Raw genomic sequence first — 13815 nt, 5'->3', positions numbered from 1 at the left:
TATATATGTATATATGTATATAGATTCACTCGAGCATTTTTTACTTTCACTTTCTTTCTTTTCTTTAGGTTCTTCTAACCAGATAATTTCAAATGCTCTGTCTTTAAGTTTGCTTATTCATTCTCCTGAATGATCAGTTATGCTATTGAAGGTCTCTATTGAGTTTTTCAGTTTGGTTATTTTATTCTTTAGTGCCAAGATTTCTGCTTGAGTCTTTTTGTTTCCTATTTCTTTGTTAAACTTCAGGTTTTGTGTATGTATTATTTTCCTGATTTCATTTCATTGTGTCCACTTATAGCTCACTGAGCTTAAGACTATTATTTTTAATTCTTTGTCAAGCAGTTCATGGATCTCCTTTTCTCTAGGGTCAGTTGATCTAGCTTATTAATTTCCATTGATGTTGTCATATTTGCCTGACCCTTCATTATCTGTGTAACTTTGCACTGGTGTCTGTTTATTTAGAAGAACAGATAACTTTTCAGTATGGTTTTGGCAGGTAAATACCATCTGCTGCTTCCCTGGACTTATGGGACTGCCTCCAGGATCATGGTTGAGCAGGGCTGGAGCTGGGGCTCATGGCCATTGCTGGGCCTGCAGTTGGGCCCACAGTTGGCAAACCTCTTTTTTTTTTTTTTTTTTTTTTTTTTTTTAAAGATTTTATTTATTTATTTGACAGACAGAGATCACAAGTAGGCAGAGAGGCAGGCAGAGAAAGAGGAGAAAGCAGGCTCTCCATGGAGCAGAGAGCCCGATGTGGGGCTCGATCCCAGGACCCTGGGATCATGACCTGAGCCGAAGGCAGAGGCTTTAACCCACTGAGCCACCCAGGCGCCCCGGCAAACCTCTTACCAGGGGAATGAATGGGTGTGATTTCTGCTGGATTCCTTAGTATTCTCCGTGGGTTCTTAGCTGGATGACCAAGACTACCTCTAGACTGCAGTAAAGTGGGACTGGAGCAGGGTCACAGGACTGCCTCAGCAATAACAGTCAAGCGTGAGGTCAGTGGGCCTGCTACTGGGGCCTGGATGAAGACGGTTCCTCTTGGGTCCCTTGGCAATAGGATCTAGAGGCAAGACCATGGACAAACTGGACCGGAGTTGAGTCCACGGAAAGAAGAAGTAGCTCTAGGTATGCAGGTGGGTTCAGAGTCAGTGAGTCTTCACCCAGGACATGTGCCTGCCTTCTCAAAGTGATCCTCCTTGGTCTCGGGCTCCAGTGGGATTTTGCAATCTCCTATCTAGGTCTTAAAGCTCCTCACTTTTTTCTGCGGATGGCTCCAAAATATGTGTGTCTGTGGGAGACACAGGCTGTAGACCTCCTATTCCATCATCTTGCTCCTGCATTTCCGGAACTTGACATTCTAATTGCACCTGTGGGTGTGGTTCAGTTTCTATCAATTCACACATATAAATTGGTTTGTTTTTACCAAAGTTGAAATTATTAGGATAAAATATATTTATTCATTTATTTTAAAAAAATTTTAGTAATGTTTAAGTACAGCACTACACTAGGTGCTGAGAATGATGGGAAAGCATGGGAAGTAGCATTTCTGTGCTTAGAAAGCTTATGATATAAAAGGGCCTCCAGCCAGTCCAGTGTACAAGAAACATGCACCTAACAAGATCCCAGTTAAATAATTGTCCCAATTTACCAGTGATGATGCAAGCAAATAATAAACTATATGCCAAGTAGTTGGTAATGACTTCATGAGACAGAGGAAGACTAGGAGCTGGAGGGGGCAGGGATGGAGCGGGACACAACACAAGAAAAAAGACCCCACGAAAGCTGCATGAAACACTCCAGAAATAGGAAGCACATCCCAGTGTAGCACCAGTACAAAAGGACAGGATCTTCCAGAAGCACGTGCTTTGGGACAAAACAAGATGTGTTCAAACAAGTGGTTCAAAACTTCATTCTGCTGCCTAGTAGGTGCTTAGACCAGTTTATGGCCTATAAATGGGGATAATCATAGAACTTACTTGATAAGGATATTGACAAGATTACATGAAATAATATATGTAGAAGTCTACCACATAGGAAACACTTAGAAAAGTTTTAGCTACATTTAAAACAACACAAATTCCATGGTGGCCAAGATATTTGGGTAATGACAAATAATTCATTGTTCTCTATAAAAACACTTAGGTTTGGATTACTTCTCCATCACCCTCATATGGAGAGGGATAATATCTCTCTTACCTACTGATGGATTTCCTTTGCCCTATCCAGTCCCTGGCATATAGTTGACATTTCAAAAATTTGTGTTGAGTAAACCAAATCTGTCCCTCATCTGAAATGTCTAAGCAATTTATAAACTTGCCAATTTTTCCTCCTCTGTCTTTCTATTACCCATTTCTCAAGACTGTATCCTCCTATCTCTATTTACTGACCTAGTTAATTTTTACTCAATAAATAAATATTCTATAAATATTTATGGAATATCTATTATATGCCAGGCACTGTTACAGGTTGGTGGGGGGCATATGATGAATATAAAAAGTTCCTGCTCTCACAGAACTTCTTTTCTAGAGAAGGGAAAGTAAAGTAAACAAAAGAAAAAATTTTGGATAAACACTCTGAAGAAAATTAAACATCATTATCTCTTCTCCTGCCTTCTAATCAGTCTCTCTGCTTCACATCTGTTCTCACTGATGTCTACCCACTGTCACAACATTCCATCCAAGTTTCAAATTCTAACCTTGTCACACTCTACTTGAAGACTTTCCATGCCTCTTGGTTATAATAATAAAACTGCAGCTTTCATAATAAAGCCCTAGCTACTTACCCCCCATGACATGAGCCAGGCATGCCTCTCTCACTTGATTCCCTCTCAATCCCTACCTTCCAAAACTCCACCTTAACCCCTGAACACCAGTGCTATTTCTTCACTTCTGTGCCCTTTCTGCCTCTATTACTCTCTCCATCACCTCTTGCCATGCACTGACACCTTTGCCTGGCTGACTCCTATGTGTTCATTCATTTTTCTCAAGCATCACAGTGTCAGGTACCTGTCATAGCCCACCCCCCTCACCACACACTCACACATACCCCACACACTGGCAGGGGTGGTCCTTCTATGTGTACTTCCATTGTACTTACATTCTGTATTATAATTATATAATTTTGCTTCATGTTTCTGCTTCCACCTTCTGTCAACTGCTTACCAGAAGGCACCATTTTTTGCTCATCTTAGAAGTCTAAGCATGATGATTAATATATAGAGAGACATTTGACAAATGTCTATTAATTTTTTAAAAATGAATTTCTAATGAAGGAAATAATAAATGGATAGGAAAAACAAACAGGCATTACTTTTGAAAAACCAAAGAATCCTTGGTCTGTGTTCATCTCTGGATTTTTTTTTTTTTTTCAGCTCCTGTCAGCGGAAAATTTGGTGAGTTCTCCTTTCTTTTGCTCTTCAGTGTCCCTGGATAAGTGTGTCTCCCTAATAAAGATGAGACATTTACTTACTGAGGCCAGAAGGGATGTGCAAGTGTTCTGCGGTCTATTGGCATCATCCAAGGGCTAGGATAGCCCCATGGCTACCCTCTGACTCTCCCTGGAAGAACTGACAAATGCACCAGCAGCTCCTGGCCTTTGGTAGGCCCTGCACTTACCCGTATTGCCAGTGGAACCCACTTCACCAGGCAGGACATCTTCAACTCCATGGTAAACATTCAGGACTTGGGATAGTGTTTCTCCAATCAACAAACTAGAAAATCTTATCTGATAACATCACACTGTGAAGATACCCATGTGAATATTACATTCTCTATAGTTTTAGAAGTAAAATCCTCCAGGAAATGTGTGGAGAACAGAAGAACACCCAAAAACTGGGCCCTTAAAGGAAGAAATGCAAAAAAGAAGAGATTGGGGGAGAAGAAATATTATCAGTATCACCCATTTTCTTATTTCTGACTTTTGTTGTCTTGGGTCAGAGAGTGGCCCATGAGTAGCAAGGAAGACCTACATCCTCACTTGTCCAAAATCAGCTGACCTGGGGTTTCATCCTTGCCTGGACCACCTCTGGATTCCAGTGACTGACTTGTCCATTCCTTGCTCTCACACAATTAACTATGGTGAGAGTTTCTGGGCATCTGAATCATCATCTACCAAATGAAGGTGTTAAGAAGTTAATCTCCCAAGCTTTACTCAGTGCCAAGTCTTCAGAAAATATGATTGATCCTTTTAGGAAAGTACAAACCTGTGATTTACCCAATTCCTTGGGAGGTTCTTATGAGTTGGTGAGCATGATGAAGTAGTGGGGCAGGGGTGGCTTTCTCTAGGATCCACGCCAGACTAACTAGCCATTTCTCCCACTGGCATTTGTCAGTAAATCCTGCTGGTGTTGCCTTCTTGAAATAATTTTGCTCATTGTCATCCCTGAGCAACCATTCTCCCCTGGGGGCTCCAGTGGACAAATGGCCTTGAGCATTCACTGACCTTCCTAGATGGCTTCCTTGGGTATTCTCCAAATCCTGGTCTTTGGGTCTGTACCACAAAGATGAATGCACTGGGGACCACAGGGGTCTCTATCTCATATTCTGTCTCTTCTTTCCTCAGCACCTGTATCCAAACCCGTGATTTCTCTCCACCCTCCATGGACTGTCACCTTCAACGGAGAGGCAGTGACTCTGACTTGCCACGTAGCAGAGGACAAAAAATGGTACCGGTGGTACCTTGGGCAAAAAATACTACGTGAAATCCCAGCAAACACCCTCCAGGTCCATGAATCTGGAGAGTACAAATGCGAGATCCAGGGCTTGCCCCGAAGTGATGGTGTGAGCTTGACTTTTTCACCAGGTGAGAAAAAAGTGAAAGAAATAAAAACTTTGGGAAGCATATAGTTATGCAGAACCAAAATCTATACAGATAGGACCCAGGTAAAAAGAACATTTTTTAAAATTTTTATTTAAATTCAGTTTAGTTAGCTTATATAATATTATTGGCTTCAGGGGCAGATTTTCGTGATTCATCAGCTGCATATAACACCCAGTGCTCATGATGTCAAGTGCCCTCCTTAATGCCCATCACCCAGTTACTCCTTCCCCTCCAGCGACCCTCCGTTTTTTTTCCTAGAGTTCAGCATCGCTTATGGTTTGCCTCCCTCTCTACTTTCATCTTATTTTATTTTTTCTTCCCTTCCCCTACGTTCATCTGTTCTGTTCCTTAATTTCCACATATGAGTAAAATCATATGGTATTTGTCTTTTTCTTACTGACTTATTTCATTTAGCATGGTAGCCTCTAGTTCCATCCATATCATTGCAAATAGCAAGATTTCATTCTTTTTAGTGGCTGAGTAATATTCTATTCTAATACCACATCTTCTTTATCCATTCATCTGTCAATGGGCATCTGGGCTCTTTCCATATTTTAGCTATGGTGGACATTGCTGCTATAAACTTTGGGGTGTGTGTGACTTAGGTAAAAGGAAATTTGAGAAGAAATTTCTGAATCTATGAGTAATTTTAGGCTTATAAGATTCATTTGGAAGGGTGCCTGGGTGGCCCAGTTGGTTAAGCATCTGACTTCAACTCAGGTCATGACTCCAGGGTCCCGGGATCGAGTCCTGTATTGGGCTCCTTGCTCAGCGGGGAGTCTGCTTCTCCCTCTCCCTCTGCAGCTCCCCCCTCCCCTACTCATGCTCTCTCTCTCTCTCAGATAGACAAATAAAATCTTTTTAAAGAAAGATTTACTTGGAATAATAGGCAGCATGAGAATTTTTCAGATAGGTAGATAGGCAGACAGACAGAGGTACAGCTGACCCATGAACAACACGGGTGTGACTTGCACAGATCCACTTACCTGCAGGTTTTGGGGGAGGGGGGTTGTTTTTTTGTTTTGTTTTGTTTTGTTATAAGACAGAGCTATAAATGTATTTTCTCTTCGTTATGATTTTCTTAGTTAACATTTCCCTCTAGTTTACTTTGTTATAAGAATATAGTCTATAATACAGAGAACATACAAAATACATGTCCGTTGACCATTCGTGTTATCACTAAGGTTCCTGGCACAGCTGGCTATGAGTAGTTGGGTTCTGGAGGAGTCAAAAGTTATACCCGATTTTCCACTGCGTAGAGGATCCGTGCCCACCCCCACATTGTGCAAGGGTCAACTGTATCCAGAAAGCAAGAGACAAGGAAGAAACATCTCTCTTTTTTTCCTGTGCCCTAAGGCCACGTGTCTGGATTTTGAAGCAGTTGTAATGCTGTTTCTTTCGCAAACAAGGAAGCAGTATGGTAGTAACAAGGAGCAAATAAGATGCTTGTCCTCTTTGAACTGGCAATTCCCCTCCTCAGAATTTACTGACTGAAGTCATAGATATGCACCCCGCAAACTGAAGGAACTCAAATGGTAAAGAAAGGAAACTCCCTAAGTAAATTACATCATGTCACATTGAAGGAAAACTTGAAGGCCATTAGAGGTCAGGTTCGGGAGAGATATTGATGGCAAAGTGTTCACAGCACAGTGAGTGAAAGAACAAGTTACGAAATACACACACTGTTCCGATGTCCTGAAGAGAGCACAGCACACACAGACTCTCCCGAACTTGCACGCGGAGAAGAGCACCAGAAAAGTGCACACCTGAGAAGGGATTTTTACTTACGTTTCTGCTTTCCAAGTTTACTCAGAGCGTATGTGTTCCTTTTAAAATCAGGAAGAAAGGAATTGTAATTATTTTATGCTTTCTTTTCCCCCGCCCCCTATCCTATAAAATCTGTGTGGAATAATAACGACAAGAAGGGAGCGTCCGTGGAGGGCACCCGATGGCATCCTTGTGTCTCTTGCAGCTAACCTGATCCTGCAGGCCCCCCCTTCCGTGTTTGAAGGTGACTCTGTGACTCTGACGTGCCGAGAAAAGCCAAATTTATCCCTGAAGACCAGGACCCTGTACAAGAATGACAATAAGCTGATGAACCTTGGTAAAAACCCCAGCTTCCACATCAAGCACGCGGGTCTGAAGGATAACGGAGAATACCGCTGTACTGGGTCTGAGACCCGTTGTTGCTCTTTCTCTTCAAACGCAGTCAGAATCCAAGTCCAAGGTAAAGCCTTCGTCATTTGTGAGGAGGGCTCAGGGGAAGAAGGTCCCTGAGGTGGTCGAGGAGGAGAAGGGTGAGCTGGGGCGTCACCAAACCTCGGGGCTCATTCCCGCAAGAATCAGAGAGAGTGCAAGCGTGCTTTGCGCTGAAGAGCACAGGGGTCGTGTCACCCCCTCTTTGCTTGCTCTGCTCTCCATGGCCGCAGACAAGCTGTGCTTCTCTCCAGAGCTGCTCCGAGCCTCACTGCTCTGGGTCCTGTTGTGGTTCTTCTCTCTAGAGCTGTTTCCACGACCCATACTGAGGGCCAATCCCTCCTCGCCCACCTCCGGGGAACCAGTGATCCTGACCTGTGAGACCCAGCTCCCCCCTCAGAAGTCAGATGTCCAACTCTGGTTCCAATTCTTCAGAGATGACCAGCACTTGGGGTCAGGCCGGGAGAGCTCTCTGAGAACCTCAGTGCCCTCCATCATGGGGAATGAAGACCCACCGTATTACTGGTGTGAGGCAAAGGCAGTGTCTTCCAGTGTCAGCAAAAGCAGCCAGAAACTCCAGATACCCGTGCGGAGTAAGTGTGGGCAGCTGCTGAGATCTGCTGGGAGGAGCCCGGCAGAGCCTCACATCAGCCCTTGATTATCCTGTCCGTCGATCAATAAAAGCCCCACCACCCCCGGTTTCAGTCCTCTTCCTGCCACCCAACCCAGCTCTCCCCTTACCTGCCTCTTGCTTCTTCCCCAAGTTGCCTGCTCGCGTCTGCCCAGCTGCCTGACCGAAGCACCACGGGCTGTTCGGCACAACAGAACCGCACTCTCTCAGAGTTCTGGGGGCTACGAGTCCAAGATCAAGGCACCAGCAGACTGGTGTCTGAAGAGAGGTTGTCCCGTAGTTGGCCACCATCCCCTGGTGTCCTTACCCAGTTTCCCGTTCCGTGTCTCCTCCTGCTCTCTGAGGATTCCAGTCTTATCTGATTAGGGCCCCACACTATAGCCTCCTTTAGCCGTGATGATCCCCTCAAAGATCCCATCTCCAAATAGGCCACACTGGGGGTTAGGGCTTCAACATATGCATTTCTAGGGAACAGAGTTCAGCTGATAACACATCCCCATGTCTCCTCCTGCTCCCAGATGTTTGAACATATGCCTGTCTTTTGTGGGCCTCATGCTTTGTCCGCCCCAGGACCATCACACCCCTCAGTGTGTCTGCAGCATTTCCACCCTTCTCGCCCCCCCTTTCCCTCTCTCGCCCCGCCTTTCCCTCTCACGCCCCCCCTTTCCCTCTCGCGCCCCCCCTTCCCTCTCTCGCCCCCTTCCCCTCTCGCGCCCCCCTTTCCCTCTCGCGCCCCCCCTTCCCTCTCTCGCCCCCTTCCCTCTCTTGCCCCCCCTTCCCCTCTCGTGCCCCCCTTTCCCTCTCTCGCCCCCCCTTCCCTCTCTCGCCCCCCTTCCCCTCTCTCGCCCCCTTCCCCTCTCTCGCCCCCCCTTTCCCTCTCTTGCCCCCTTCCCCTCTCATGCCCCCCTTTCCCTCTCTCACGCCCCCCTTTCCCTCTCTCACCCCCCCTTTCCCTCCTGTCCCCCAGGGATATGGAGGTGTCTCCTTCCCAGTCATCAGTCAATTGTTGACAATAACCAATATGCACCCCCTGGTGGGATACAGAGGTGAGTGGGAGCATCATGCTTATGCCAAAGATGTGGCCAGGGGTGTGGAGAACTGCAGACCAATCTCTCCTTCAGCACTGCACTCAAGGTTGTTCAGTCAGTCGTGGCCGTGAGAGGTCATAGCTTCTACAGAGGCGTCCCTGCACGCAGGGCCAACTCCAGCCCACTCCCGGAAGACACGGGATTCAGCACTAGGACCAGGGCTCAGGAGACAGATCAAGGTCCTGGCTGGCTCTGGAAACAGCCGGCAGAGTGGCTGCAGACTGGCCTGTGCACTTCTTCCTAACTCTGTTCTCTCATCTGGAAACAGAAGGAGTCAGGCTGGGCGCCGGGAGAATGGAGCGACAGAGGACAGGGTCTGGAAGGGTGTGTGACTCTGGAAGAAAGAAGGGTGAAGGGTGGATCCTTGAGTCCAGCCCCAATGAGCAGAGAAGTGGAAAACAGGGACAGAGGGGAAGACCCCTTGACTTGGGCAGGGGAGGGGTCCAGGGTCACTGGCGGGAGGAAGGAACAGGTAAGGGTGGGGCCTGGAAGAAACTTCTTCCCCAAGACCATCATTTACACTGGAAAATGGGACCGAGATCCCCCAACAAGGGGGGGCTCCGTGGGGAGTAGGGGCCACAGGTGACGGGAAGGGGAAAGGTGAACGTGGACTGACCGGTGATGGACCCGCACAGGAGCACCTGCTGACTGATGTTTCTCTCCTCAGTCCCCGTGTCTCCTCCTGTCCTCACCCTCAGCCCTTCCAGCACCCAAGCTGTCGAAGGAGACTGGCTGGTACTTTCCTGTGAAGCCAAGACGGGCTCTTACCCGATTGAGTACCAGCTGCTTCATGAAGAAGCAGTTCTCAGGAAGAAGAAGGTCACTTTTAGGGAAACGGCGACCTTCCAACTCTATCTGAAGGCAGAGCACTCCGGGACCTACTTCTGCACCGCAGACAACGGCCTGGGTATCCGGCGCAGCCAGCCGGTGTCCCTCTCTGTCACGGGTGAGCCCTGGGTGGTCGGTCCCCCGGCCGGCCAGAAGCATGTCCCCACCTTCCAGGGCCTCTACCTCTTCCTCCGCTGCCCAATGTCCTGGCTCCGGGGTCGGCTGCCCCCTCTTTGCGCATCCCCGCGGGCGCAGGGTAGCGCCCTCCTTTCCGCCCAGACCCTTGAGGAGCCAGATGTTTTCCTCTTTCTCACCACTTGTCCTGTGACTCTCCAGCTGCCCGGTGTTCTCGGAAACCACAAAATCAGTCCCCGAGGGCCCACAGGTGTTTCTTGTCCGCCTAATATCACATACTGATCACAACGGGGTACAGAGCCACGAAAGACATACGGCGGGCAGCAGGACGCGAGGTTCCCCACAGACGCCCCTCCTGCTCGGGCATGTGAGGACTGACAGGTGTGGGGCCAGATGGGCTCCGGCAGTCAGGCAGGAGGCCACGCAGGGGGCCGGGGGAGCGGAGATGGCTCAGCCTGCCCACCGGCGTCAGGCCCCGAGGCCACAAAAGTTGGTGTCCAAGTTATGGTCTCCAAGTTATGGAGCCGAAGTGATTTCCGTGGAGCCTTGAGCGTTGTGCTGTCCGTGGAAAACAAAGTCCAGGCGCAGTGTTGGGGGGCGAGGACTGGAGGGTGCGGGCCGGGACCAGTGCGGAGCCCAGTCCTGGCTCAGGACCAGAGCAGACTCCCTGTCCTCGTCTGTAGAAAAAGTACAACCAGGCTGGAGACAAGCCTGAATCCAGCCCCTCCCGCAGCTGATGCGCAAAGCATTATAAGGAAATAGCCCCGGGAGTCCTGTGGGAGGCCTCAGAGGAAAGACCGGGGAGACGCGGCTCTGACCTCCAGATAACGGAGGACACGGCCAGTGGCATCACCGTGAGCGCCCTCCGCGGCGGAAGGTTCCGCGTCACGGCGCCTCTGCTCACCTAAGGCAGGAGGGCCCTGGGGCCGGATTGCGCTCCATCTACGGACGACTCAGACCAGCCCACGTGGCCTGGGCACACAGTTCTGGGGTCGCGCAGAAGGTGTGGACCGCAACAGGGCAAGCACCAGTCCAAGGGCTATGAGTTCCTGGGCTGTAGGTGCGCAGAAGGCACCCCAGTCTCTCCTGTGCCCTGAGAGGGTTCTAGAGGAGTCTGCGCGCGAGTTGACGGCTGTGTAGCGTGTCTTGGGAAGCGGGGAAGGACAGCAAGAGGCTGTGGCCCAGGCAGGGGCAGTTGCTGAAGGCCTGCGGGGAGGAAGGGAGTGGTCCGGGACCTGGGGACACTAGAGCTTCATCCTGAAGGGAGCTCTGGGGTCTGCGAACAGTTTCACGCTGGGAGGGTCAGTGCAGGGTCACTACAGGTGAGCATGGATGGCAGAAAAGCCCGTCTGGGGAGCAGCCAGGAGCAGAGCAGAGGCCCCAAAAGAGAGGCCAGTCCAGACCCCAGGCCAGCCCCGTGGAGGGGGAAGGCGCCTGAGGACCGTGGCTGGCAGAGAAGGCGCCGTGTCCACGTGTCCCATGGAAACCAAGGGAAGAGACTGCTTGAGCAGAAGACAGGGGCCAGTTCAGACAAAGCAGAGCTGAGAGCCGGTGAGAGGCGAGAACTGAGTCACTTCCCCTGAGTCCAGCCACAAAGCACTGAATGCAGAAGCAGAATGCAAACGAGAACGGAGGACTGAGTGCGCCGGCTGCCTCACCACCTGCAGCGACAGGCCTCAGCTCCCTCTTCTGTACAGCGGGGTCCATAAGCGGCCTGCCCCGCACGACTGTTCAGCAATTCAGTAAAGGTCCGCATGCCTCTGTTTACAATCACATAAGACAAACGCACATACACCAGGCACATGCAAGGAAGCCCTATAGTATCATTATCATCACCAGCACAGAAAACCAGCTTTATAGATTGGTGGGGGTAAAAAGCAGGTCTCAGCGCACACAGAAAAAGCAGTGAGAGGAAGAGAAGTGGAGACAGTAAGTGCAGCCCCTTCCTTCAGAGACCCGTCCTCGGAACCAGGGAGAAAGGCACCGACGGGGAAGAGCGAACACGGACCTGGTAGTTAGTGTTTGTGGATTCTCCCATGTGCAGAGGACGAAACACATCTAAATGGAAATTGGAAGAAGCCAGTACAGCCAGAGCATCTGCATCTGGGACAGACAGAGGCAGCTGGGCTCCGGGGTTGGGGGAGGGATGGGGGGAGGAGGACCCTCCTTGGGCAGGGGATAGGCGGGTCTACCAGGGCCACAGGTAAGGGTGGGGCCTGGCAGCAGCAAAATAAGAAACTTCTTCCCCAAGAGCGTCATTTACACTGGAAAATGGGACTGAGGTCACCTAACAAGGGGGGTGGTTGTGGAGAAGGGGCTGTGGGTGACGGGAAAGGGAAAGGTCAGCGTGGAGGGCAGGGGCTGAGACAGGGGATGGACGTGCGCAGGAGCACCTGCTGACCGATGTTTCTCTCCCTCAGTCCCCGTGTCTCGTCCTGTCCTCACCCTCAGCCCTCCCGGACCCCGAGCTGTTGAGGGAGACTGGCTGATGCTTTCCTGTCAAGCCCAGAGAGGTACGCCCCGCATCCAGTACCAGTTTTACCACGGAGATGTCCCCCTGGGGAGCAGCTTGGCCCCCTCTGCAGGAGGGGCATCCTTCAGCGTTACTCTGACTGCAGAGCACTCCGGGACCTACTACTGCACGGCGGACAATGGCTTTGGCCCCCAGCGCAGTGACCCCAGGAGCCTGTCTGTCACAGGTAAGCCCTGGATGCCTGCCAGTCGCTCATCTTCTACTCTTGTGTCCCTCTTTTACAGAAGAGGAAACTGAGGCCCCACACGGTAAGTGGCGAGGCAGCCGGCACACCAGGGACTTTGTTCTCGTTTGCGTTCTGCATTCTGCACTGAGCACTTTGTGGCTGAAGTCAGGGGAGGTGACTCGGTTCTTGCCTCTCACACTGCCCCTTCCGCATTCTGCATGTACCTTCCAGTCCCTGCCCACCCACCCACCCCCAGCCACCTGGTGGTCCTGGCGGCTCCCTTCCTGTAGAACCAGCTACCTGGGCCTCAGCCCTCACCCAGCCCTGGCTCAGCCAGACCCCCAGGTAGCTCAACGTACTCCCTAGCTTTTGCCAGATGAATGCATTCCCTCAAAATATTTTCTCCTGCCCTGTAGGTTCAGTCCCCAAGACCATTTTTCTTAATTCAATGCACAGAAGCATCTCCTGCTTTCCCCCACTAACACATGCGCTCACGTAGCCACAAGCACAGTCAGGGGGACAAGTCGCAGGTGAGCCCTCAATTTCTCCACAGTTCCCAAGAGGTTCAAGAGATCACAGCAGGGTGGACGAGGGAAGGGGGAATGGCTTTCTGGAGTTTCCGTGATGCTCTGTCCTAACGCTTTAAAATAAGTTTCATTTTACTGTATTACATCTTTAAAGTTTGTGTTGAAATATGACACACATTCAGAAAAGTATACAAATCAGGGGTGTACAGCTCATGGTGACTCATGTAGCCACCAAAACGGTGTCATGTTCAGAGTGAAGTCACTTCTGTTTACACTGGGATCTTTGCTTACGAGAGAGTGAAAGTCTGGTCGTTCACTGGCGTGTCGGCTCTTCCGAGAGGCTGAAGTATGACCGAGAGACCTTGAGTGGCTCCTTCCCTCTTACAAGGAAACAGAGACGGGGCGTCCCCAGAGGGGGTAGGCTTGTTGTCTGGACATCCAGGGAGTGAGTAAAACAAGAAAGACAACATGTGCAGACCCGTGGAAGAGATGAGAAATGTCTCAGAATAGGGCTTACTTCTCAAAAACAGGTTATGTTAACACGCGACAAGCTAGAAGCTCCCATCACGGGACTCACAGGCCACCAGCTGTTTTCCTCGTATCCCTGCCCATCATCCCTGTTGTTCCTGGGTATCCTCCACTCCCTCCCCTCTCTCTCATGACTTCTCCTGACTCACAGCTTCTGCAACACCCAGCATCGACGGATCAGCTTCTGGGTGGGACCGCTCACTCTGGATTCCACTCTCTGCCCAGGCTGCCAGTGTTGGGTGGCTCATTGCCAAAACAGTGAGTGACTCTCACTGGTCTAACCACCCACCAAGGCCGTGGCCAGGGTACCACCCACCATTAGCCTAATAAAGTACGGAGATGACATGACACATAAGGATGTC

At 49.9% G+C, this 13815-nt stretch overlaps 1 protein-coding gene across 1 annotated transcript in view; it reads left to right on the top strand.

Moving 5' to 3' along the window:
* FCRL5 (Fc receptor like 5) overlaps positions 1–13815 on the top strand; it is a gene marked incomplete at both ends in the record, with an annotated part of 67035 nt that overhangs the window by 40305 nt on the left and 12915 nt on the right. The window contains 5 exons of the mRNA XM_080823896.1: positions 6794–7048; positions 7251–7610; positions 8616–8694; positions 9435–9682; positions 12120–12398. Coding sequence (XP_080680022.1) covers positions 6794–7048; positions 7251–7610; positions 8616–8694; positions 9435–9682; positions 12120–12398 — 1221 coding nt within the window. The remainder of the gene's footprint in view (positions 1–6793; positions 7049–7250; positions 7611–8615; positions 8695–9434; positions 9683–12119; positions 12399–13815) is intronic.

This window comes from Martes martes, assembly GCF_963455335.1.
Source record: "Martes martes genome assembly, chromosome: 15".
Classification (NCBI taxonomy): Eukaryota; Metazoa; Chordata; class Mammalia; order Carnivora; family Mustelidae; genus Martes; species Martes martes.
The sequence above is the reverse complement of the archived record's forward strand: the minus strand, read 5'-3'. Positions and strand labels throughout refer to the sequence as shown.